General features: G+C 47.4%; 1 protein-coding gene across 5 annotated transcripts; it reads right to left on the bottom strand.

Moving 5' to 3' along the window:
• Positions 1 to 87: 87 nt before the first annotated feature.
• Positions 88 to 26,442, bottom strand: THRAP3 (thyroid hormone receptor associated protein 3). 5 transcript variants are annotated; one of them, XM_063419087.1, is made up of 13 exons: positions 26,326 to 26,441; positions 21,269 to 21,327; positions 17,176 to 17,258; positions 13,618 to 13,778; positions 9,521 to 10,429; positions 7,408 to 8,148; positions 6,693 to 6,865; positions 6,136 to 6,247; positions 5,801 to 5,885; positions 3,360 to 3,544; positions 2,573 to 2,765; positions 1,832 to 1,981; positions 88 to 1,204 (listed from the first exon to the last, which is right to left on the bottom strand). In XM_063419087.1, the coding sequence occupies exons 4-13, from the start codon at positions 13,752 to 13,754 to the stop codon at positions 1,172 to 1,174; spliced, it is 2,718 nt and encodes a 905-aa protein (XP_063275157.1). In that variant the 5' UTR covers positions 13,755 to 13,778; positions 17,176 to 17,258; positions 21,269 to 21,327; positions 26,326 to 26,441; the 3' UTR covers positions 88 to 1,171. The 5 variants fall into 5 exon arrangements, with proteins under 5 accessions (XP_063275157.1, XP_063275155.1, XP_063275154.1 ...); XM_063419085.1 differs by having other exon boundaries at positions 88 to 1,572; positions 17,149 to 17,258; positions 26,326 to 26,422; XM_063419084.1 differs by having other exon boundaries at positions 88 to 1,572; positions 26,326 to 26,422.
• Between the last annotated feature and the right edge of the window lie 443 nt (positions 26,443 to 26,885).

Here is a 26,885-nt window from a genome sequence, read left to right as displayed (position 1 = left end):
ACCCATCAGGGAGCTGCTCCTCTGTTGCTCCAGGCACTTGGTCCTTTCAGGCTCCCTCTGGCAACTCAGGACACAAACCAAGCAGAGTTACACCTACGACTTATTTTATTGTATTTTATTTGCATAAACAAACTTCGGGGCTTCGCTAAACAGGAACTGTTCAAGTCAAAACAAACCAAACTCTAGCTGGTGTGTGGGGAACAGCACAGCAATCCTGGGGAGAGGGACAGGGGGAGCACGGCCACGGCTGTGCCTCCCCGCCCAGGCTCACGACCTGGCAGGGAACCCTCCACAAACTGCTCCAGAATCTCTTTAAAGTAGAAGATAAAAAGAAATGCATCCTAAGGGCCATCCTCAAGCAGCTCAGGAGGAATCTGCCTTTTGGTTTTATAAAAAGATTAATAAAAAATATTGAAAAATTCTCATCTCCATTTATATTTTTCCCCAAGAAGAATTCGGAAGTTCCTTAGAAAACTGTGTCACCTTGGAAAGGGCACTCGGGTCACAACCAGCTGCAGGAAGGAGACACAAATGCTACAAGCAGTTTGGGGTCCAGCACACACCAGGCCTAATAACTGAACACAAACAGTGGCCAGAAGTAGGGTGTATTTTTTTTCTCTTTTAAACCATGCTAATTTTGTTAACTTCCAACATAAAAGGAAAACAATCATTTTTAAAAGGCCCTAAACTCAACTGTTACATAAAAAAAAGTTAAAAAAAAAAAAAAAGGTCATAGCAGTTTGGTCCCAACAAGTGAACATTTAGATGTTTACTCACATGCTTCATTGTTTTTTTATTTATAAGAACCAAAAATAGTTTCCAAAATTATCTCTGAATTGATGCTACTACGTATGTAAAGGCCTAAAAGAAGCAGAATTTAGAAAATTGAATACACAATAGGGGAGGAAAATTTGAGCGGGCGAGTGAACCCCGACTGTCACTGGGTCAAATTATAAAAGAGAAACAAAATGTCAGGACAGGTGGGGTCAAGTGGGCACAAACTAAAACCACATCGTCCTCAAAGCCTGTTACCAAAAAATAACCGACCATCCATAAGGTCACAGGAAAGGGAAAAATCTGGGGTCTCACCCAGCGCTTGACCGTATCCAGTCCAGAAGGGAAGTCTTTGGGAAGAGAAACTCCAGGAGTGGATCCGAGCGTAAATGATGGATCAGTCCCAGTCCGTGCTTGGGGAGGCTGAACTCTGGAAATGCAGTTAAACAACGTCGGGATCGTTTCCGAGCTGCTCTCCAGGGCTCTGCTCAGCACGTGGGGATCACCCTGACACCCCAGCACCAGCCTGACCCCTCCCCTCCTGCCAGGGCTCCCAGAGCCGCGCGGAGCCCGCGGCTACTCGGCCGTCGTCTGCAGGGCGTCCTTTTCCTCCCGGTTTTCCGTTCCGCTCTCGTCGTCTTCGATTTCTCCCTCTTCCCCACTGAACTTGTCATGAGCCCACTTGGGGCTGGTGCTGGACTTGCGGAACATGAAGCGGCCTCTTCCCCGGGGGAAGGCGCCACGGCCGCGGCCCCTGTTCACCCACTTGTCCGTGCCCTCGCCCTCGCGGTCGTCGTGCTGCACGGGAAGCCAAGGACAGCAGGTGAGACAGGCTGGCACCGCCCTGCACCGCGCCTCTGCCACCGCCCTTGGGGATCCACTTAATGGGAACCACTCTACAGGGAGCAGGAACAAGCTCTCTTCAGGCACGAGCTGCCCGTGAAGCGTCACCCGAAGCCTCACCTGGTGTGTCAGTGACCGCGGGTGCTTTCACCTCTGGAGCACCTGAGCCCCGACACACCTGGAGCACACGGGTGTCTCAGCACCAGGTACGTACCAGGTAGTATTTCTTGCTCTTGGGCGTGTACTCGGGGTCCCACTCCTCCTCTCTGCTGCGCTTCTGGAAGTCGTTGTTGCCGCCGCTGTTGCTGTTGTTGTTGCCTGAAAAGTTGCCTCTGCCCCATCCTCTGCCTCGAGCTCTGAACTGCTGCAACAGCAACACACGGGGGGAAAATAGAACAGCTGCAGAGGCAGCATCCTCCCAGCCCAGGCAGCCTCCAGGGCTCCCAAGATTGCCAACATCCCTTCTCTGACCATCCGAAATACCTTTAAAACCTGTCACTAAAGCAAGAGGACAGCTTTAGCGTGGCACTCATGGTTTTGGGTTTTCACACTTTCTGTAAAGCTGATGAAGATCATGTCAGGGCATTTCCAGGGTAACCCCAAGCACGTGAGACCCCTCTGTACACGGACTGCAAACGTGAGTGTGGTCAAACCCCAATGGAAGCACAGCACGTGCCCATGAGGATGCTCAGCATCATCAATACACAGAAGCTTCCAGGCTTTGTTGTGCTCCTCCCATCTGGAGTTTGGTGCCCACAGCACACCCCCAGCAGCCTGGATCATGCCCCAGACCTGGAGTGATTCCACTAGGGCTCATCACCCTGGGGGCTTCTCCTCCAGGGCAGCTTTAACTGAGCAACTTTAACTGAGTGGCCACTTCCTGCCCACTCTGAGAATCAACCCTCAGGGCACAGGTGGGGAACATTTGGGGCAGGGGTGGAGGAAGGACACTTACAAAGGTTCCTCTCGCTCTTCCTCTCTCATTTGGACCAGTGAACTCCTTAGTCCCAAGCCGGGACTTGTCAAAGCCTGTGGAGCTCTCCTCCCTCTCCTCAGTCTCCTCGGGGTATTCCTCTGCTTTCACTGAATGAGAGGACCACGACGACGAGGAGCTGGACCTGGATCTCTCACGCACCCGTCGGTGTTTCCTGTTTCAGTGAAGGGAGGGGAGTGGGACACAACAGCATTAGGAACTCAGCTGTGACCCCTCTGATAAAAAAGCACTTCATTATCATCCTCTTATCAATGCCATGCTCTCCTTTTCCTACCACAAGAGGAAAAGCCATAGGAAGAGCTCAGGCTCTAACACAGGGCCCAAGATGTCTCCAGAAGGAACTTGCTGCTCCTTCCTAAGGTGTTTAAACCATCTGCTCTCAGCTTAGCATGCATCCACGGAGTTTTAGTTAAATGGAAAATTAAGCTAACAGAAAGGGATTAAACGAACATCAAAGCCAAGTCATTTTAACATGGCTGTTTCTCTCTGACACAACAGGAACAAGAAGGAAAAGTGACTCACCCATCCTGCCACATGGAGCTTTCCCATCTACCTTTTACAATTATTTAATGTTTCTGAGAGATACAATGATAGCGAGACCACACGCAGAGGGGTAGCTCAGGCCACTGGAGGAGTTGTGTCACAGGTGCACAACTGTGTGCACAACTGCTGTACACGCTGTCATCTCCGACCTGAGCAGCAGGGACACGAGAGGCACAAGGAAATGGCTACCAGCTTTCCTACATACTTTTTCTTTGAGCCTTTGTGACTTTTCTCCGTTTTCTCAGTTGATCTTTCCCTCGAGTGACTTGAATCTCTCGAGTCCACCGACTCCCTGGATTTATCGCGTTTAAGATCTCTTTCCTTATGTTTTTTACGGCGTTCAATATCAAGGCGCAGATCAACAGGGTCGTCCTTATATTTCCCTTCAGCCTACAAACGCAGGGGAGAGGGAGGGCAGAGTTGAACACGAGGTCTGCAGGGCCCCAGCTCAGCACCATTTATTTTGCTACTGACTGCACAGACTTCTGGAGAACTGGAGTTTAACTGAGCACTAATGAATATTCCCCTTTAAGATGTCAAATAATGCACTATTAAAGTGAGTCTGCCTTCGTCAGAATTCAATTTTCCTATACTTAAAACTTCTAATCTCCTCTTTAAACAGCATTAAAATAAACAGTCTGGTAGAGGGAGGGAGACATGGAAGCTGACATTTATTGTACACCACAGCCAGCAAGGATGTGAACAACTGGGGAATCCCATCCAGCTGATTCTGGGTCACAAGCACAGTGTGGCAGAGCTCTCTGATGGCCCAAGGGTGCACCTGAGGTGCTGCCCAGTCTCACCTGGGCAGGGGCCAGAGGGATTTTAATCCCCAGGTCTAGAAGTGACACTCTGGGAGAAGAAAAGCTCTTTGCTGCTTGGAGCTACCCAAAATTAGTGATCCAAGGGGCAGGAGGAGGCCAGTGAAAGGCAGCATCCAAGGGGTCTGGGGGAAGGCCAACATCCCATGGATAAGGAGGTGTTACTACATCTGTCAGGAGGATTTACTTGGTGCAGATGCCACCTACAGCTCCTTCCCCTGGGCTGGAGGGCACCGTGTGACAGGTGCCACAAAGCCCCACAGACACATTGTGTGTGTCCCACAGTCCTGCCAAGTCTGCTAAAGCAAGCTGGTGTCTCCCAGAGCAAAAACCCACCAGCTGCATGAGAAATTAAAACTAAATTTACATTGCTAATTAAAAACAAACATAAAAGACACCTGGTGATGCTTGCTCTGAGCTGTATTTAAATTGGTACGTCAAGAAGGGATTGGGAGTTTGTCTGGGAAAGGAGCAGTTGTTTTCCTTTGAGCCCTGTGGCACCTGGGTGAGATTCTGCTGCCTGCCCAAAGTGACAGGGGCTGTGGTTTGACAAGCAGGCAATTAGGCAGCAGTAGGGCTTACACCATGTTGGTACCAACACCCAGCCTCAGCCATTGCTACTGCATTTACACAACACTCATCCTGGGAACTGTACAACTTGATATGCAACATACATCAAATTAATCGTCTTCAATTAAATACAAAAGGATTAGTAATTCTCTAGCTGTTAAATTTTTTACTTACATGAGTTTCTAACCACTTTTTTGTTTAAATAAATATGTCAAATAACGCAGGAGTGAGAGCAGGCATTTTGTTTTGGTATTTTGCTCTTCTACTTTCCCCAGGCAAAGAGCTTTAATTTCTACTCTGAGAATAAAACTGCTCCCAACACGGTGGATGACAGATAAGTGACAAAATCGGCAGCAGCTCCCTTATGTGGCACAGCAAACACCTATTTGGGTTTGGGAGGGCACGTCTGTTTCACGGAGGGCTGGCGAGCTGTTTGGAAATCACGTTTATAACACACTCTGCCAAGCTGATGCTCAGAGTTCAGGCCCATCAAATCCATCTCACCATCGTCCATGTCAAGCCACAAGTGTGTTTGGAAAAAATCGAAAACAAATATGAAACAAGTAAGGTTTCAGCAGGACTGGTTAAAATCTCTTCAATGTAAATATGTATGAAGGTGAATAAACAAAGGTTAAAATCTCAAACATTTTTACGTTAAGCCTTTTTTTATGATTGTTTACAGTGAGTGCAATGGCTTAACATTCATCTACTCAGCAAAGCTAAAACACTCAATCCCAAATGCTCTGGATCTAAGACAAGTGCTGAATGTTAAAGTAACAGCAATCAACAGAAATGGCACAGTCAGTTGTTAGAACAAAATTTATCATCTGCTTAATAGTGTATCTGCTTTAGCTCAGCATTTAGTTTTACTTTCCTCTTTTTGACATGCATGTCTTTGAAAACATGGTTGGCAAAATTGCACGTAACAATGGAGTTAATCATACTTACAAGCAGAAAAATATCACAAAAAGTCTCTTCTCTCATCATGGGCACTTGTTCCAAAAATCCTCTCTTTTTTCTCAAGCTCACCTCAATTGACTTTGGGGTCATTTACCATAGTCTAACCACTTCACAAAGGTTGTTGATACATTTTTAATAAAAATTAACCCTTTGTAGTTCATTTTTAGAATTATGCCCATCCTTAAAAGAAAAACACAAACTTAAGTAGAGAGTAATTTAAACAAAAACATCACTGTTAAGTTCATGCCCAATGCACTCATTTTGTTGAATTAAACTAATCAGAGTAACAGTTCACCTTGAAGCCAGAATCTCTGGAGCTTTTCGATTCCTCTTGAGAGAATCCATGTTTTCTAAAAGTACTGGGAGATATATCTATCCTCCTAAAGAAAAAAAAAAAAAATACACAGCTATAACCTTGCTCTTCAGAAGAACCTGAAGATTTCAGATCAAATGTCCTTTAAAGCAGACCAGTATTTCCAAAGGTATTTAAAACTCCCCAAATTTTTCCTTTTTCTTTGTTTTTTTTTTGGCTGAAGCTAGTTATATACTTGATTATTCTGGAATTATTCCAGAGTTTAAGAAATCTGGAATACTTCTGCAATGTTAAGACAGTGTTCTAATGGCACCAACCTGTGGATTTCAGGGCTCTTTTTGTTTTTAGCTGCATCCTGTTCCATTCCTTTCTTTAGATATTTGGTAAAGCGTTCATTCAGTGTCATTGCTGAAGACCCAAAGTGATGCTCTGTCAGGGGTTTAAACAAACAATACCAAAGCATTAGTGCCAGTTTTGTAAAAAGACAAAGCCCACCCATCCCACAGCTTGTTAAAACCCAGGTGCAGCTCAGTGAAGCACCGTGGGGATGAGTTCTATTGCTGCTGACAAACTGCAGCTTCAATTTTTGGTGTTTCAGTGAAATGAACACCGTTTCTTCCAGCAAGTCACAAATTCATCAGAACTCCAAATTTTAAGTCCCAAACTCTGAATATTTCTCAGGTAAAAACAAGAACACTTTCTGCCTGTGCAGAAGAGTATTCATGTAAATAAATATGATCAAAAGAGAGCTGCTGCTCTCATCAGTGGAATATCTGCTGGACAACAACTCCAGGCATTTTGAGCTCACAAACCCCGCTTATTTGGGCGAGGGAGGAGTGAACCTTTCCTGAGGACACAGGGACTCCTGACCCACCTCTTACATGATGGACTATAGTCACTATGTGCTGAGCAAACAGCTCAGAAGGGCTTCGCTGCGACTGAGCCGACTGGATGTGGTGGAAAATGGAGCGGAATTCCTGCTCCTTCTTGTTGCTGTGCACAAGATCCCGGCACAGCTTGCGCTCCTGAGCCAATATTCCACTGGGACTGGAAAAAGAAGAGCCCATGAGACAGAAGAATGAGGTGAAGGGGAGCAATTTAAGGTGTTTAATCCTGCAGGAGTATAAACCATTTCCTGCTGGTTTATGTTGTTAGTAGGGATACTGAATACTCAAAAGCACGAGCAAGGAGCTCCTTTAAACATCCCTACACACACTGCTCCACGTTACTGTGATAACTCAGGTCACTATTCTAATGCTGCATGGAGAATAAGAGTAGTAAAACACATGGCAGAGAATCAAATGGATTTAAGCAGCACAGTAGCTCCCCTGCACACCTCAGTTTCACTCAGTCAGAAACCACTGAGTACCTGACTCCATCTGGGGCTCCTCCCAGAGCATTCTAAAGTAATCTTACATCAAGTCATAGCAAAGGTTAGGAAAAAGTTAATCTGTAGCTCCCAAAAACCACAAATTGTGATGCAATATTGCTTAGCCTTCCTCACACTTGGCAAGCACATGGGGATCTCAGGAAGAGAAACAGGAAAAAACATCACTTGTGAGACTGCTCAAAAGCTGGTAGGTCCTTACCGTGCAAGGTCCTCATCAAAGGAATCCATTCGAATATTGACCTGGGCCTCACGAGTAATGGAAAAGGAGGATTTGCCAGGAGTTAGCCCCTCTACTTTGGTGCCTGGCTTCTCCTTCACCTCAGAAGCCTTCCTTGGTGGAGGGGAAGAGCTTTTTTCCTGGCTTGACTTGTAAGTGGTCACTCTAAAATTCTTTTCAGGTACAAAACCTCTGTGACCAGGTTCAGCTCTCTTGGATCCTGATCTCTCTTCTTTTTTGGATCTTTCAGAATAGCTTTCCTCCTCCATTTCATCAGGTTTCCTTTGCTTCTCTTTTCCAGGTGGCAGGAACACCACACCTTCCCACTTTCCTGACCTATCCTCTTCTTGACTTTTACTTGAAGTCGCTACGACTTTAGACATAAATTTGGGCTCATCATCAAATTCCGAATCTTTCCGGCCCTTTGCCTTGTCTTTCTTGTCCTGCTCATCTGTTTCATCTTTCCCATAATGACCTTCCTTGTGGAACTCTGGGACCTTGAGCTTGTCAAAGTCATCCCTGAACTTGTAGCGTTTGGGCGACTGGCTGCCACGGTATCCCTTCTCCGAGTCAGCTTTCGATCCATACGAGTCAGATTTTGCCTTTCCATCTGTTGATCCCAACTCAGAGAAATTCCCTTTCTCTTTACTTTTTTCTTTCTCAGCATTTGTTACTTTCTGGTCTTTGTCTTTCCCATTCTCAGTCTTCTGCTCTTCCAGATACCTGATCATAAACAGACATTGCAAGAGGTTTCTTATTAGAGCTCATTGAGGTCAATTCTTCAGTTCAAACTTCAAAAAACACCAAGCTATACATGTACTGAAAGCTGCCTCTAGGCCCTAAAATAATTAAAATGTCAAGCAGATTACTCAGCCTGAATTCAGACTTTTGTTCTCACTAAATTCAGCAAATGTACAAGGAGATGGATATGCAGAACTGATGGAATGAGGCTCAAGGACAAATCAAACCCAGCTGACCCACAGATGCATTGGAAGGAAAAGAGGAACATCTTACCCACTCCGTTTATTTACTTACAAACCTGGTTCAGGAGAACAACACATCAAACCTTTCAAATTGGGCTGTTCTGCTTTAAACAACACACTGGAAATAAAAGCCTCAAAAGCTACTTCAAATTTGGGATGCAAGTTTCATAGGTAAGCTAAATATTTCATGACAGACTGCAAACACAAATAAAAGCAAACAGGTTAACAGAGGAGAATATGCTGCTGGGAGAGATAAAACACTTCTAGTGAGAACAATTCAGCTGGTTTATAGCATCTGAACAGTTTTAAAGCATTCACAAATCAAAACCCTGGCTCTGTGGGACAGCAGGAAAGCCCACAGATACCAGCTCAGTGCTTTGGAAAGCCCAAAGAGTCAAAAGAGTTTTTTCCCCTTTTAAATTTCAGACATCCTTACAGAATCAGATCAAACCATCTTTAAAAACAATAAAGACTTGAAAGCACTTGTGAACGGTGCTGTATCCTTCAAAACAAAGTGTCACCTTTGGGCACAATCTGCAGTGGACTAATCAAGAGAATGATGGAAGCAGATGCCTTCTGCATGGAAGGCTGTCTTCATTTTAGAGATGTATTTGGTGCTTTAGTTTCTCATCCTACCCACCCATACTGGCACAAGCACTGCAGCTGCACCTGCCTCAGGCTGCTTGCAGCAGGATATGCAGTAGGATTTAATTAATTTCTTCTAATTTACGGTACCTAACAATTCCAGAAGGCAACACTAAAAATGTCTATAACCAACATGTATGTAACTGGGAAATGTGAGCTTCCAGCTGCCAAGAAATCTCCTTGGGCAATCTTCACTTCAAGTATTCATGGGCTATGAATATTTTTGCAAAGAATACATACAATTTTTAGAACTATCCAAGCTGGAAAACCAATTCCAACTTCCTACAACTCTGGGCTGTGTTTTTTCCATAATTTGGAATGGACTAGGCCCAGAGCTGGCAGTGTGCTGGCACAGCACCCCAGCTGGAGCCAGCCCCTTGCCTGCTCACAGGGAGCATCCACATGTGCAGCTGGCTCCTCAGAAGTCACCCAAAAAACAACCCAGCACCACAAAAAGCATCACTTGCCTTTTGGAGAAGGCTCCTCCCCCGGGAGCTGTGCCCTCCTCCTTCGGAGCAGCACCATACAGGGAGCTGACGGGTGTGGGGCTTTTGCACACCGGGCTCTTTCTGGTGGGGCTCATTCCTGCCGAGCCGTGCTCGAAGGGGCTCTGGTGGGAGCCCCCCTGGAAGGAGGTGGAGCCGCTCTGGGCGGCAGAGCCCATCGGGGACGGGCTGGAGCGCGGCGGGCTCGGCTTCTGCACGGGGCTGGGCCGGGGCGAGCGCCGCCGCACCACCACCGACTGCAGCGGGCTCTTGAGGGCAGGGCTGCGCTCCCGGGGGCTCAGCTCCGACACCGACCCTCTGGACGTGGAGCCCGTGCCATAGCTGCTCACATCTTGCCACGCTTTCGATCCCTCGGACGCCTTGGCATCTTGAGCCCCCGCTCCTGAGAACTGCTGCTCCTTGGACTCATCTCCTTGGTTATCTCCCGCAGCCTGCGAGGATGCCCGCGCATCCTTGGAGGACGATTTCTTCTCCTTGCCAGATTTACGCTTGGAAGACTCAACCCGGCTATGATTCGAGGACGAGCGGGAGGAGGAAGACCTCCTCGAGCGGTCAGAAGATGATTTATCAGAATTCCTGGAATGACTTCTGGACCGTGGGGAAGGAGACCTTCTCTTGGGCGAGCGGGAGCGCGACCTCCCCCTGCGCGGGCTGTAGGCCTGGCGGTAGTTTTGCCAGTTGGATCTGTAATTGCCGTATCCTCCTCGGTTGTACTGGCCCCAGGGGTAAAACCCTCGGTTTCGCCCACGGAAATAATACGGTCTGCGGTATCCTCTGTTATGGCCTCTGAAATCACGGTTCTGATAGACTCTTGGGTGGTTCCTTTCTCTGTTGTGAGATGGAGAATAGGATCTTGAACGAGACCTAGAACTGATTAAAAAAAAAAATTACACAGATATTTTATGTTATAGCTTCTTTTTCTAATTTATTTTTTGAGTTTATTCTTCTGCCACAACTTTTTATTGGAAGACTTATTTAAAAAAGACTTTGAAAAATTCATTTCTAAGCTTTTAAAAGAAATTTCTTTGGTTTACCCTTACCTGATTGAGGTATTACACTCTGCTGTGAATAAATTGCAGTGGAAATCACTTCTACCTGTGATACTGTCAAATATTTGATTTCAGGATCATTGCAGAGACCATGATAAGCACACATTGCTCTCTGTTTTGCTGGGATGAAAATGGCTGCTATCCAGGTTCAGAAAAAGTGACAGATCTCAAGCACCCAGCCCTTAACAGCTCAAGGTCACAGTTACACCTCACCCCTAAGAAGTATTTTTAATGCAAATCAGGCTACTGTTATTGGAACAGACCCCAAATCTCCCTCTCTTGTCCCAACTTCAGATGCAGTTTAAAATTCTGATAATCCAGATGAAACCTCTCTTCTTTGTCAAGCAAGTTCAATAAATGGCTACACCTCAAGAGCAGCAGGGCAGCAGTGGGGCAAAGGGCCCGCTGCCCTATGGGTTTAACTCCCAAAGGTGCATGATGACCATCCCATGGCACCATCCCATGGCTCCATCCCATGGCTCCATCCCACGGCTCCATCCCATGGCTCCATCCCATGGCACCATGCCCATGGCTCCATCCCCATGGCACCATTCCATGGCTCCATCCCCATGGCACCATCCCACGGCTCCATCCCATGGCTCCATCCCATGGCTCCATCCCCATGGCACCATCCCCATGGCACCATCCCACGGCTCCATCCCCATGGCACCATCCCCATGGCACCATCCCACGGCTCCATCCCCATGGCTCCATCCCCATGGCTCCATCCCACGGAGTCCCCGGGCAGGGACAGCGCTGGGACACCTCCACCAGGCACCGCCAGGTGCCGCTGTGGACACCCCAGCCTGCATCCACAAAATCCGAATCCAAGAACGCTTTAGAAACCCCGGAAAAATGCAGATTCCAGAGGCTAACTGTCCCAACAGCCTCCCCCATTAAACTGCTGCAGTTGCGTAACTGTTTAAAGGTCCCACTGCAGCTCAGATGCCAGAGCTACAGGAAGGACTGGCCAAACTAGGAAGTTGAAATAGAAGATTTTTCCGAATGGAATTTTAGTAAATAACATTCATTGGAAGAGTTTCCACAGCCCTTTCTTGCATTCCAGGCTCTGGCTCTGACACACACGTTGGTTGTACTCCAATGGACATGAACTTCCTCACATGGATCTCAGTGCTGCTCCTCACCTCTCACATTCCAAACCCCCAGCACCAAGGGAGAACAACCTGCTGCTGGAATTCCTACACGGTTAGCACACACCTGCAGTCAGAGGTGAACTTTAGTTCTGTTTTAATTTCTTCCTCCTACCAAACAGGTCACAGTTTAGCAGGAAACTCTTATTCATGCTCCAACCATTGCTAACAAACAGCTTAATGACCATTTTAACAGATTTTTCAATCCTTCAAACAACCAAAAAACTTATCTGAGACACTTCTTCATTCAAACAACAGCGACCAGAAGGAAAAGCAGAGAGGCAGGAGGCAAGGACCAGTTATAACAAGCTCTAGTCCAAGGCATGAGGAACACAGACGCTCAATTTTCAGACAACTGCTGCATCTGTGATCAATTATCAGCACGGACCTGTCGTACGACGCTTCCAAAATCTGTTCTAGTGCTTTAGAGAAGCTGCAGCAGGAAGATTTCACTCCAAAAATTACAGAGACTATTTACCAGAAATCTTTTTAGAAAAATACAGTAAAAGTTATGCAGGAAAAGAAACACCAAAAGTGATAATTCCCCCAACTGTGCCAGCCCCCAGAACTGTTGGCACTGCACCGCTCCAGGACTAAATCCTCAGCATTTACAAGAAGTGAGAAATAAAGTCATAAAGAAAGCAGAAGATATTAGGCAGACTCCAACACAGCACTGTAACTTAGAAGAAACAGCAAATCTACCAAAAGAAGAAGAAAACAATTTGTGGTGCATCCTGAAGTACACAGCAACAGCCTTTTATGCTGAGATCCCACCAGACCTACCTTAGAGCACATCCCAAGGCCAAGCAGGGGGGCTGGGCTGGACTGACCCCCTCCATTTAGACTCCTTTTTTTTTAATAAAAAAGGCGTTATTTATAAAGCAAAAGCAGCTTCAGCAGCAGCACAGAGGAAGCAATCGTGTTTGCAGAGGGTGCCTTTTTCTCAACTGCCCAAGTTCCTCCAGAGCTAGGAGAGATTCCCAAATGAGCACGGATCTTCCAGCATTCCTCCTGCACAGGGCTCAGTTGGACTCAAGTCTCCGCCTCTAATTTAGTTTTGTCATGTCCTTCTTTCTCCAACTGTACATTCATTAAAGCTTCTGTATTTTTAAGATCTCTAACTGGTAACACTTGTATGTGCTCACAGCCCAGTGGTTTTCAGAATACGTGTTACTCATATGAGGGAAAAGGCACGAGAACACCATTAAACCCCATCCAACTGCAGTGGCTTTGCCAGATGCAGAATGCTTAGCCAAGAGAAAAGGAAAAAAATGACATCCAGGGAAGACAAGCCTGTCACTGGTCTGCTCAGGAGCAATTCAGGGAGACAGGAACAACTATTACACACATTAATCATTTCTTAAAATTAACTGCAGCAAAATTATCTTTTATCCACTTTATCCCTCCAGGAGGACCTTCCCTGTTACCTGGCTCCTGCATGCCAAGGGGAGGGCCAAGGGAATATCAAGAATCGTCCCTACCTTTCACAGCAGTGTCTAAAATTGATATCAAAACTTGCTTAAATTCACTTCTCAAGAGGGGAAAAGCACATTTGCAAAGACCCCTCAAACCTGGAATCCATTATATTAAAGACTCCTTAAAGTCTCAAAGAAAGACGTGCAGCACAAGACTGTGCTGACAAACATCATACTCTCCTAATTTATTTATTTATTCACAATTTATTCTCCTTAGCGATTGAAAACACCCAAACAGCAGAGGTTGGCAGGAAACAGACCGAGACACGGGACATTATCTGTCCTGGGATCTAATCAAAGCCTTTCCCTGGAAAGGAGCTAAGTGACAAACCACCTGCAAGGGAGGAAAGGCCCCGTTCCACCCTTTGGCTGCACACACTCACCTCAGTCTGCGTTTCCTCGACCGGGAGATAGAGCGGGAACGGGAGCGGGATTTGGAGAAGGAACGGGAGCGGGACCTCGAGCCGGACCTCGAGCGCGAGGAACGCGATCCAGACTTGGATTTGTTTGTTTTAGACATCTCTGCAAGCACCTGTCAGTGCACCTGAGGGAAACAGGGAAACAGAAATATTTGAGAAATGAAGCGTGTGGTTGGTAGGAGAGGACGGGCAGCACCTGGCAGGCTGACAGACCCCAGGGACGTGGAGCTTGATAAGGCTGGAAATAGGAATGTTTGAAGTGCCTGCTAGGAACAGATGAATGGTGCTGGGCTCAGAATAGAAGCTTTATTTCAGTCTAAAGAGGAAAAAACTGCAGAAAGAATAAAAGGCTCTACACCCAGAGTAATCACAAATGAGAGTGTGACAGCTGAAAGCACCAATGCAAAAATGGGAAGGGGCAAGGACACCTCTAGAGGCAAACTAACTCATGGGAGTGAAAATCCCATGTAATTGCAGCCACATCCCTGTCTGTGCAGCCAGCTGCCACTGCTTTAAAGGACAGGGAAGAAATAAAAAGGCTTACCATCAAAAAACCCACCCCTTAAACTTTTATCTAAACTTTCAGAGGTAACCAAAAAAGAGCTGATACTCCAAGACACAGGAACGTGACCCTGTTTGCAGAGCTCTGCTCAGGTTCAGTCCTGTCCTCTCTGCTTGTGCAGCTCCTGCAGTTGCTGTGATCAGTCACCAGAGTGGATCACCCAGCCAGGAGTTCCATTGCAGCCAAAATAAATCAGATGTCCTTCCAAATATTCAGAGACAGCAGAGATTACACTGTGGCACTAAATGACTCAAAATAGCCATAATTATGAATTACCTGGGCTATTTTCAGGCATGTAGCCACATAAAGGTTAGAAAGTCCCTTAGAAGATGATTCAGGGAATAGTCTGACCACACAAATCTTTCAGTTACACCCTCCCTGATCTGTTCTCCTTTACCATTGAGCAAAATTTGCATTAATTGTATATTTGAAAAGTTATCAACAAACTTCCCACATAAAATGACTAATCAAAAAGAGCCAGAAATAAAAAGGAACTATGTTAGTACAAAGTTTGTATTTTTTTTACCCACTGATTAAAAATAGAGACATTCAGGTACATAAACACAACTGATCAAGTGCGGCTGTTATATCCATTTTAAGGAAATTCCAGAGGACTGACTTGCAATGCCTTCACTTCCAGTGGCTCTCCAAAATTACATATATGGTTACCAAAGGCTTCAGCTTCTGCCAGGGCACTTCCAGGAAAAACACAATGCCCAGCACAGCAGCAGCTGCTGGGAGAGTGGGTGGTGTTTCATCACCAGAAATGGCACTTGCTAGAAATGGGAAGTTGGCTTTTATGTTAAAAAATCACGTTACATGCTCCTGTTCTTCCCTTTAACTATACTCGAGATGTTAGATCAATTCAACTGAAGTATTTGAATATATTCCACATCAGAAAGCATGCAGAAGAAATAATAAAATTGATGTTCCTGCTTTATTAGGAAACAGTAGATGTTGTTTTATTCCCTGTTGCCCCAGAGATGAAAATCAAAAGATACTGTCACTGAGAACTGAAGTTTGTTCTTGTGCTTGGTAAATTTTCAGGGAAAGAATGTGTGAAAGGATAATTTTTAAGTATATCCTTTTAATTCACAGAATATGTCTGTTGAACCACTTCCTGCAACACTTCCTACTCTGTTGCCCACAACAATCCAACGCTGAGCATTGGAAACCAAAACATGGAAGAGGAGAAAAAAATGTTAACAGGAACTACTGCAAGATACAGAGTACGTGGCACCAACTCTCAGGAAGTCCCAAGAAAATCCCCAAAATAGATTTTAAAAATACCACTTTGATCTGTTTAATAGTTTTTGCCTTTCACTTTGATCTACAGCACTTCCCAGGCAAATCACCCTGGTGTGTGCAATGTGTGCCAAACGCTCACATCTTGGATTCTTTATCTCTGCCAACACTTTAAAGTGGGTTCATTCCTAACACATGAAGTAACTCCTACTGGGATAGAAACAGAGTTGCTATGCTCTCTCAGCACTCAAAAGGTTAAACAAACTGCACACTGGAGTCACATCAGCTCCCCTCAGTTAGCTGCAGTTGTAAACTTACTGTGATACACATTTAGTTTTAAGAATGACTGAATCAGATAAAATATGTTCAGCAAAATACCCTGCTCTGAAAGCATCTGTTCTCATAAAAAGATTTTATATTTTTTAAATAAAGAGGCGCCTGTAAGTGAAGCAAAGGCAAACTCTGAGAACAGCAGCAGCTGCTGACCTCCCATTCCTATTTTTCCCTTGCCACTCTTATTTTTTCCCCTGCCCACGGAGCTGAGCAGGGGCTGCAAGAAGAGGCATTTGCACAGTGCTATGGGGACTTGTCCTTAATCTGCCCTGCCAGAGTCCCTCGTCCTTCCTACAGCTCCAGAACCCCCAACACCGGCTCCTCCTGCACCTGGGAAGGGACCAGGCTGATGCTGCTGCCTGATCCAGATGTGCATGACTGCACACATCTGGAGGGCACGTACTGCTGGAAACACTGCCAGGAATTTTCAACTTTTGTTTTTTGGTTTGTTTCTTCTGCAGGCCCAGTTCTAATCGGTCCAGCAGATCTTCCCAAGGAGTGCAGTCTCCCATCCAAAAACATCCACTGGGAAAGAGCCACCTGACAGCTTGTTCATCATAAAACCACACTGCATACAGCAAATTCTGCCTTCCCCATTCCCAAATCCTCAGGGCAATCCAGTAGATCACTGATGGAAACAATAGAGGTGCAAATGCTCCCACTAAAGCTCCATGATGGACTTTGCCCGGAAGGCAAACAATTGTCAGGAAACAGAGGCAGGAAAGTTAATGTTTTACCTCCTGACAGAGCTCAAAAGAGAAGCACAGCTCTGCTCCACAGCAATAAAAAAGGGTCACCATTGAGAGTTTCCCACTGCTGTGCACTCCCATGAGCTTCCAGAGCTTTGGAATTTAAATGTTCACAATAGTTAAGGAAAACTTTTAAGGCCTCTGACTGAAATCACTGCAATGCTCAAGCAAGGAACAAAAGCTGGAGGAGGGCACATGGCACAATATGGAATTTAACACTTAGATCAGTGACATTTAATAATCTAGCCAGTTATGGTATCTGGGGAAAGCAGCGCTCTTCTCCCAAAAACCATCAGGGCATAAATCCAAAGATTAGTCAATATAACATTAAAAAACCAAAAATAGGTACTAATTCTTCCATGACATGCAGGATTTTTTTCAATAAATTGATCTACTTTACTCTTATATTTTGCAATTACCTGGGAAGCCAAGCCCAAACATTCTAAGACACAAGGCTATTTTCTTTTCTTCTAAACCTGCTCGTATTTTTTGCACAGCAACATTATCAATGAAAGCAGATTTTTACCACCAGTCTAACCTACAGCATGCCCAGAAAAGAAGTGATATAAGATGATCTACTACAAATCCCAAGACAGCCAGTTTTACCTCTTGAGAATATTTTGCTGTGCCTACCTGCCTGAGCAGGCTCACACCTTGCACCCTTCAGTCAGATTTCACCGTCTCAGCTTTGTCAATTATGAAATCAGGAAGAAAACCTGAAATGAGAAGAAAATACACCTTTGTACATGCATTGCTGTACTGCCACCAGAAATGACCTGGCTGCCCTAAGGTTCATCAGATCCCCAGTGTTTCAGAGAGCACACACACCACAGCTGACCAGAAATTTTTTCATGGACTTTTATGGAAAATAGAGGTTTTAAAATGATCGTTCACGCTTTCGAAATTTTCAAGTCTTCTTCCTTCCTTGCTCCACCTCCCCTGCCCCATCCCACCTGCTGTGCCACACATCTGGCAGTGCACCTGTACAGCCGTGCTGGAGTCATTTCTCTCAGCCCATTTGAATGCTCTTACTGGGCTCAGGACTAAGGATTTTCCCATATTGTTAAAGGAATCCACAAGCCAACAGAAACAATTCTTTTCCTGACAATTCATCCATCAGCATATCGCCGTCATCCAAGGGAGCCACTGGGAGCTTTTCTGACAGGTCTACAGTTATATTTCAGAATCCTTCCATGCATTGCTGGAGGGGTGGAGGTTTTAGAAGAGAAAACAACAGTAAACACAACCTCAGAAATTACTCCATGTTATTAAACCTCTGATCTTATAGCAAGAATGTCACTTACTCTGTGTTCAGCCATAAAAGAGATTTGTTTAAAGCTATTAATTTCTTCTCCTTACTTCAGTGAAAAAGCACAGTTTTCAAGTAGCCCTGAAACCTTTTTCTAGTGATTAAGCCCTGTTCTCACCCAAGGCAGTGTTGCAAAGTTGAGTGATTTTTAAATCCTGCTTATCAATCTTAGGAAAAAGCCACAAAGAACAACCTGCCAAGACCTTTTTTATTATTTTTACTGCTGTCTTGTCCATTAGTCTAAATGTACCTAAAAAGAAATCTCAACTTATATTTTACAAACACCTTTGATTTTCAGCCTTCCACAGTGGCAGAAGGAGTTTGCCATACCCAGTATTTCTTGCTTTTTGACAGAACACTTGAGCTTGGGGTTTTTTTTCTGCCTATTTCCCAAACACCATTGATACCACCAAGTTTTGGTACAATCCCACACACAGAGGTGTCATCCAGAGCAAAATATGGATTCTCCTTTGGAGAAAAATACTATTCTTGTACTTAGAGCACCACTACAGAAAAAGGACCAAGTCAACACACAACAGGCAGGAGTAGCAAACCTTTCTTCCAGATAGCAAAAGGAAATTGGGAAACGTGCTCAATGCTCTCTGCTGAAGTGGAAATCATAGTCCTGGAGTTTCTTATCCCAGAACACTGTAAAGAACATTTCCACGTGCCAAGTCATGGGTCAAACGAAAAACATTGCTGGTTGTCAAAACATCTTATTCCAGGAATTCGCTCCGTTTCCAAATGGCCTGTATTACTTTGTGACCCTTTCCATCTTCCACTCCTTTGTTCAGGGTCTTTCAGGCAGCACACGTTGGGATCTCAGCCCTGCCCAGAGCAGCCCTGCCCAGAGCAGCTGGCACAAGCTCAGCTGTGCCCACTCCATGCCCAGGTGCCAGTGGGGATCCTGCACACGGGGCACCGCAGTTGGCCAGCCTGGAGAGGGAAATGCAGCACACACCTCCCTGCCAAGGCAGCTGTCTGTGCTCATATCTGAGCAGAAACCCCAAAACACCTGGAAGCAGTGGCATGGTTTGTGTACATGCCTCAGACACAAGCACAGCGTGCTGAAATTCCTTACAGTGGTTTCCGTTTATCACACGGTGTTTGCGAACACTCAGCTCATAAATATTAAATGTTCTGTAAAAGCATTTGTAGAGAGCTCTCTAGAAGTGCTGTAGGAAAACAAAAATTTGCTTTTTACTGGGCAGCATTTGAGTGAAGCTGTTGTGGTTTGTTTTGCTGTGAGGCCCAAAGTAAATGAGGTGGCACCTCATTAGAGAGCACATTTCTGCCCAAGCCTCTTGGCATCCATTTGGTGTCACCAGCACAGACATTCAGCTCGGGAGGAACAGCTGAACTGCTCCTTCATTTGCTCAACACCCCTCATTATCAGGGAAGAAAAAAAAATATTTCTCCTTCTGCCAGCTCCACAATTCCTAATCCCAAATCCCAAAACCCAAACAAGATTAGTTCGTTCTGAAAAAAAGCAATAATCCCACAAAGCACCTGACAAAGTGTGTTGTGTACAATGAGGCAACAACAATCACTGCAAAAATAAGCTTACAAAGAGATGCAGCTCTCTCCACATCCCTGAAGTGCAGCAGACAGTGCAGAGAGCAGACTCATTTTTGTTAGCTCAGAACCCAACTCTTAACACCTCACTTTCTACTAGATTCTTCCTTTCCAAGCTAATTTTTGGTGCAAGACCAAACCTTCAGTATGTTCTTGATATCAACAGAACAACTATGGGGAAGGAGGAGCCACCTGCACAGTTCCTACAGCCAGCCAGGGCAAAGCAAATTAAAATGTTAATTCTAATCAAATTTTATTGGGGGAACAAAAAGCAGAATGATTTCTCTTCCCATATCCAATGCCAGTGTGTTTTCAGAGGATTTATGACATTATGACATTAACTAAAGCTACAACTACCCCTACCGACATCCTCAGAAAAAAATGTCCCAGACAACACTTCCAAAAAAAATGACCAAAAACCCAACCACAAAACAGAGTGTTCTACTCTAACATGTGCTAAACACACTTGGGGGAAAAATCCAGAATTATTCTGCCACAGCAAGAGAAACACAAATTTGTCAGCATCAGTTTCAATTTCTCTCTAGTCTATGGGCTTTCAAAATTAAGATTTTTCCTTCAAACACATTTAGGTTTTCACACCATTAAAGTAATCCCTAAAAAATGTTTAACCCTGAGCTCCAGTCCTGGATTCAGGTTATTAGAAGCAGGTTATGGAATGGCTGGAAGAGTATTTACAGGTTCTTCTGGAAAGGACTTATTCTGCAGATTGTAGTGCTGAACAATTCCTTTCCAAATAATTTTACCAGCTACAAACCCCACTCAGTGACTTTTCTGAAACTGGCTACTTGAGAGACACTATTTTACAAATGTCTGAGCTTAAAAAGTCATATGTTGTTATTCAGACAGTTAAGTAACAGGGAGCTCAAGGAAACAATCCAAGAAAAAGCTGATTAGAAATCTAGGTGGTTTTGTTACAGAAGTTGGGTGGCTGGAATTTCTGTTAAACACAGAAGAAAACACCCATAATTAAAAAAAAAAAGGAAAAACCTATTTCATCAGCTGTTTCCTTCCAAATTTACACAGCTTGGGAAAAGCAGAAAGATTAGGTCTTTCCCCACATTGATGGCTTTCTCACAGCACAGCCTTACTGCTCTGAGCAGCTTTGCTGATGCTCTGACAACACTGCTGGGGGGGCTGAGAATCCATGCCTGGAGTTTTGGGACCCCCACAAGAAGCAAGAAATGATCCAACTTACTTTCTTTAAGAAAACTAATCACAAATCAGTTAACTCAAAGAATTCAAACTTGTGTGTAAGCGAAGTTCTCAGCAAAGGGAGGATGAACTGTGCCCTGGAGGACATTTCCATCCTCTCAGCTGGAGCCCAGCAGGCTCCAGGCACGCTTAAAAAACGTGGAAGTTCTGCTTCCAAATAAACAGCAAGTAAAACTGTTTGACTGGGGGCTCTTTTGAATTTCTTCTGCAATACATAGTACAGTTACAGCCAAAACAGAATCTCCTGAGGGATTACAACTCTCCACACACTTAACCCATGGAAATACAAATACTCCAGCAAATTTTGTTTATAAGCTGAAAAAAGCAAAACTACTCACATATTCTCAAGCCAGCACTTCATGTATCTCTACCTTAACTGGAATCCCACAACCTCAGGGGGAAACAAGGAAAAGGATTTCCATGACCTGGTATAACATTTAAAGTTCTTTTAAATTTTTTATTAATTGTGGCATTGTAAGGACAAGGCACCAGACCAGGCCATCCTTACACTCTGCCAGACTTCAAAAGAGAGGGAAATACCTGTCCACAGGAATCCTGTACATATGGAATAAGCTTATTTGAACAATTTTCCATGCTGTGTTCACGTACCTTGTACCAATGTCCCATCAAATCTGGTTCTAAACACTGCTTCTTTAGAAGTAGTTGACCTAAGTAAAGAAAGGAAAATCAAATTTAAACCAAACCAGACACCAGCAAATCCTCTTATTTTAGCAGCACAGGAATGGATTCTGACTTCAGCCATTCATCCCAGCACCGTTTCCCAGGAAAAAAAGACCTCCAAAATAACCTCATGTAATCAGACAGTGCATACACAGGTCTTAACTTGGGAAACCAACCTCACCCACAGCCCCACAGGAGCAATTACTGTAATTATTTCAGGTGTAAATTAGCATGTACACCATGCCACCTGGTATCAGATGTCCAGCCCCCTGTTAAGGCACAGGTTAGTTAACATCATTAATGCTGAGCCTCAGTCCTCAGTGGAGGACAGAATTCCAACCTGACACCCCACAGCCCCCCATCACCTTTAGTGCTCCCAGAGCAGACACTCCTGGGTGTTCCTTGCCCTGTTTTCACTCAGCCAAAGGCAGGAGTGACCCAGGCAGCAGCAGGAGCAGTGCCTGGCTGAGCCACCCTGCGCTCCCAGCGGAGGCTCCCTGGGGTTTGCACACCCACCCTGCCCTGTAAATCATGGCAGGCTAAAAATGGCCGGGTGACGAATGTGGAGGTGAAATTGTGAGCAGGGCACTTGCTCTGGGATCACTGGAGCAGTGAGCACAGCTGTGCACAGGCCTCACTCCAGGACACTGGAGAGGCACAAGCTGTGTTCACGTGTGACAGGAGCAAGGGCACGGACAGAAAACCCCTCCTTGGGTGAGAACAAACCCCCGGTGAAGCCCGGTGCCATCTCTGTGTGCCACCAGCTTCACTCTTTTTTTTCTGGCCTGGCAGTTTCCGGTTACCATGGAGTGAGGCAGCGCAAACACCATTCCCAGCTGGCATGAAATGTGATCCCGTGATTTCACTATTCATAGCTCTGACATGATAAAGCTAAATTAAGCAGGAACTCTTCACTTCTCCAAGCTCCCAGCAGTGACACCCCCAGCGCTGAGGCTCTCCTAACACAGTTTCTGTGTGAGGAGGGGAGGGGAAGGATGTTTCCTTTACCAGACTCCAGGCCCGCACACCCAGCCTGTCATCCGGAAACAAAATGGCACCGGCTCCTTCCCAGGCACTGATTTGTCCTGGCACCGGCGGGAACAAAGACCTGATGAGCTGCTACAGCCAAATTTAACAACTTCCTCAGATTGGGACCACTGCAGAATCCCACAGAGCAGTTTAAGCCTTGTTCCGGGCCTGTACAGCAGCATATCCAGGAACAGGGGCAGCTCAAGGGGCACAGGCACAGCTCCACTGCCACCAGTAGCTGTCACACAGCCTGGCACAGCTTCCCAGGGAGCCAGAACAGCTTCTGCAACCACCACCACCATTCGTCTCTCTCCCAGTGCCTGTGGCCTGAACTGTGTGGCTAAATATCCTGAAATTCCTACCTCACTAAAGAACTCCCTGTACCACCGTAATTCCAGAAACCACACGACCCAAACCCCACGTCCCTGCCCTGGCACATGCAGCCATTAAAAACAGCTCAGGATACTGTAAACTTTTCCAGAAATGGAGAAAAAGTTCAAGGGCTCCGTGGCTGCTCAAACAATTAACGAGTTCCAACACGACAAACTGTCATTTCACAAAGACAAAGCCAAGTGAGCTGAAAAACACTCAAACTTCTGGCAAATCCGCTCTATTCCTTCAGGGATACAACTAGGGAACAGCACAGCTTTATAACAAAAAGTATCCTCAGGCTTATCCAGTCCAGCTCAGCGCTCCCTGGGCCTCCCAAAGCAACATTTCTTTGACAGCAGAGAAAGTGGGAGCAGGTAAACCAAATTTAGATCTGCTGATGTGCAAGGATTGTCACTTACTCTATATGCTGGTGGTTTTTAACTGTAACCTTTTTGTTTTCTAATAGCAACACCCATGTCAGAAAGTGTTCACCAGCGTTCCTGCAGCCTCAAACACCTCACTGTGAGCCCACATGCCTGGCCTGACCCAAATGACCATTTTCTTTAATACTTTACACATTCCTGACTTAAATGAGCTGCAGTAAGCAGCAGACATATATTGTCTGCTTATATTATTATTATATCATATTATCATAACCCCATCAGCAGAATACCTATTTTATTTACAACACACATGGCAAAGCCTTACTTCCATGAAAAAGCAGTGAAGGTCAGGGCACATGGCTGGTCCAAAACCCCCGTGCCCAAGGAAGCCCCTTCCCAGACAGCCCTTGCTGAAGCACTGACAGCAGAACTGTTTTCCAGAGACATACAGGGAATGGGAAGGGAATTCCCAGGCAGGGAATTAGGAAGAATGGAAAACAGCAGGAAGTCACCAGGGTGTAACTCAGCAGAGACACAGGCAGAACTCCTGCAGACAAAGAACAGGGGCAGGGATCCACCGCTGCTGGCACCTGCTGCTGCCAACACAGCCCGGGCAGACGCTGCAGCCAGGGCACCACTGCTCTTTACAGCACCTTGGAAAGGCACCTCCTTCACAGGGCCAGGTCATCTCTGTACAGATTCATTTGGAAAAGACCTCCACGATCATCAAGTTCAGCCTGTGATCGATGCCCACCTTGTCATCCAGCCCAGGGCACTGAGTGCCACATCCAGGTGTTCCCTGGACATTTCCAGGGATGGGACCCAAACCGCCCTGGGCAGCCCCTCCCTTCCAATGCTGAGCGCCCATTGCAATAACCTGACAGGTAAAAGGTTTCCTTTTTGTATCTCTGGATGGAAAGAATGTGAAAATGAGGTAAGGGGCAGCAAGGCCTCAGCTGCCCTGCACCTCCCTCATCCCACAGACAGGACCCCCAGCTGGAGGGGAAGGGTTCAGACCCCAGAACTCTGCAACCCCCTGTGACCAGACTGGAGCATTTTCAACTCACATTCATGTGGAATAGACACCAAGGCCCATCCACCGGGGCACTGCCTCCTCAGGAGCAGCATTCCCAACCTTCAGCTGCCTAAGGACATTGGAGGAAACTGCTCAAATCAAGTTCTTACTTGCCCTCCCTGTTCCTGCTGAAGTAGGGACAATAATTCCTAGAAGAAAGGATGCAGTTCAAAAATATGTAGCAGCACCCCAAGAAATGTTAGACAAAAATCACAAGGCCCTAGACCCTCCAGAGGATCCTATGATACACAAACGTGCATCTGCAAAAGCTCTCTAAAGTAACTTTCTTGTTTTGTCCTTTCATCCACTGTGAGATTGTGCAACTCAAAAGAGAGGTCACAAAGCCAGCCATTTCCTCACTCCATGCTGGGCACCTGAGAAGTTCTAGAGCAGGACATAGAGCAACCATGGAAGACCATGCTGTGTCTTAGCACTTGCTTTCCTGTGCCTACAGCTGACTCCCTTAGAGGGAAATCAAGAGACAAAGCTTTGAAACACGTTTTCAGTGAGTGGAGCCAAGGCTGTGACACCCAGCCCCTGGGAGCAGCTCTCCCAGCCCGGCACCCACCAAGGGCACAGTAAAACCCACCCCAAATGTCACACACCATCAGCTCTGACACAGCATCTGCCCTCGCTCCCTGTGACAGGGAATCCTCAGGACTCCTTCCAGAGAGTAACTGGATGATTTAACTGTGCTCTCAGGAAAAGCAGCCTGAGAACATCCACTGCACTCCTGCAGCCTCTGTGCTGCCACAGCAGTAAAGGCTCTGCTCTTCCACCACCAAGACAGCCCAGACCATCTTCCAAATGGCTTTAAATTGTTCATTTCAAGCAATAAACCTGTTCTTGTGCCACAACACCTGGCACTTCACTGCACACATAAAAATCAAAGCCTCCCCCACCTCTGACAGGTCCTGAGAGGATGCTGTGGCATACACATCACACACCTGAGTTCACATGCTCCTCCCAAGGGAATGGCTTTACACTGAAAATGGGTTTAGATCGAAGATTAGGGAGAAAGTCCTCCCTGTGAGGGTGCTGAGGCCTTGGCACAGGTTACCCAGAGCAGCTGTGGCTGCCCCATCCCTGGAAGTGTCCAAGCTGGGACAGTGGAAGGTGTCCCTGCACATGGCAGGGGGTGGGCCAGGAAGTGCTTTATTGTCCATTCCAACCCAAATCATCTCACGATTCAGTGATTCTATGCAGCACTGCTTATTCCAGACTTACCATGTCCCTTTTCACAAACCCACCCAGGAGGAACTACAGTGACAATCACCTTGGACAGACTTTGAAATGCATTTGTAAAAACCTCAAACACGTTCATTTCCCCAAAACAACACGAACTAGCACAAAAAGCCTTTATCAGCACACGGAAAATGAAGACTCAGGCTTCACACGTGTGTCTGAGCCACTGCAATGCCTCTTCTGCCACATCGCCTGAAGTTCAGCCAAACTTCACGTTTAAGCAAAACGCAAAGCGGGCAAGGAGAAGGAACCGATCCTCCCTGCAGCACCGGGGAACGGGCGGTGCTGAGCGCCGGTGGGAGAGCCACACACCCGGGGACGCGGGGTCGGGGCTGCGGCCCCCTCGAGCTGCCGGGCCTCGCCCGCTCCTCGGCGGCCCCGCCAGCGCCTCCCGAGCCGCGGCAGCACGCGGAGCCCTGGACACCGGGATGGGCCCTCCGGGACGGACCGACGCGGGGAGGGGAACCTAAGGGGCGCGGCCCAGAGGAGCGGGGGAGGACAAGGATCTCCGGGAATGGGACAGAGGAACACGAGCGGCTCCGAGAAAGGGCCGGGAAGGCCCAACCGGCCCCGGGGCCGCGAGGAGGCGCCAAGGCCTGGCCGGGCCCAGGCCCACCACGAGGCGCCGCTGGGGCCGGGCCAGGGCGGTCCCGAGAGCCGCGAACGAGCCTCGCCCGGGGACATGCGGGGCCAGGACACCGGGAAAGGGGGGGAGCAGCGCCGCGGTGAGGCCCAGGAGGGGCGGGAGGGGGGAACGGGCAAAGCCGGGGCGAAGGGGCTGCGGAGGGCCCGGGGAGGAGGGAGGGGTAAGGGAAGCTCCCGGTGGCGGCGGGCGGGGCGCGGCAGGGACCCCGCGGACCCCCCGGTGCCCCTGCACTCACCGGCGCCGCTTCGCCGCGGCCCCTCCGCACCAGGCGCCCCCTCCGCCTCCGCCTCACGCACTTCCGGCCCGCGCGCGCGCTCTGCCCGCCCGCGGGGGCCGCCGGGAGCCGTAGTCCGGCCCGCGTGGCACTCACCCGGCCCGGCCGCCCCCCGCACTACGGCTCCCGGCGGGCGCCGCGCGCGCCGTTCGTCACTTCCGCCTCCGCCTGTGGCGCGGCAGTGCGCGCAGCCCTTCCGGCGGGGAGCGGGACCGCGGGCGGGAAATGGCGGCGGGGCGGTGACGGGGCGCGTCCCCCCAGCCGGGCCCGGCCCGGCCTCCTCCGCCACGCAGGGCAGCCAGGGCGCGGCGTGGTTCTCGCCCCGCAAGGTCCCTCCCATCTAACCCTAATGGTGCAGGCCCCGGGCTCCCGGGTTGTCCCACGTGCGGCTCCTGAGGGCCTAGCAGAGCGTGGACAGGGCCCTGCTTACGGGTGGGGCCGCCGGCGTGAGGTTTCCCCCATCGCCGGGGCAGAGCTGAGGGAGTGCGCAGCGCTGAGGGCTCCAGGAGCGAGCCCGGGCA

The sequence above is a fragment of the Prinia subflava genome, chromosome 24, assembly GCF_021018805.1.
Source record: "Prinia subflava isolate CZ2003 ecotype Zambia chromosome 24, Cam_Psub_1.2, whole genome shotgun sequence".
NCBI classification, from domain to species: domain Eukaryota; kingdom Metazoa; phylum Chordata; class Aves; order Passeriformes; family Cisticolidae; genus Prinia; species Prinia subflava.
The sequence above is the reverse complement of the archived record's forward strand: the minus strand, read 5'-3'. Positions and strand labels throughout refer to the sequence as shown.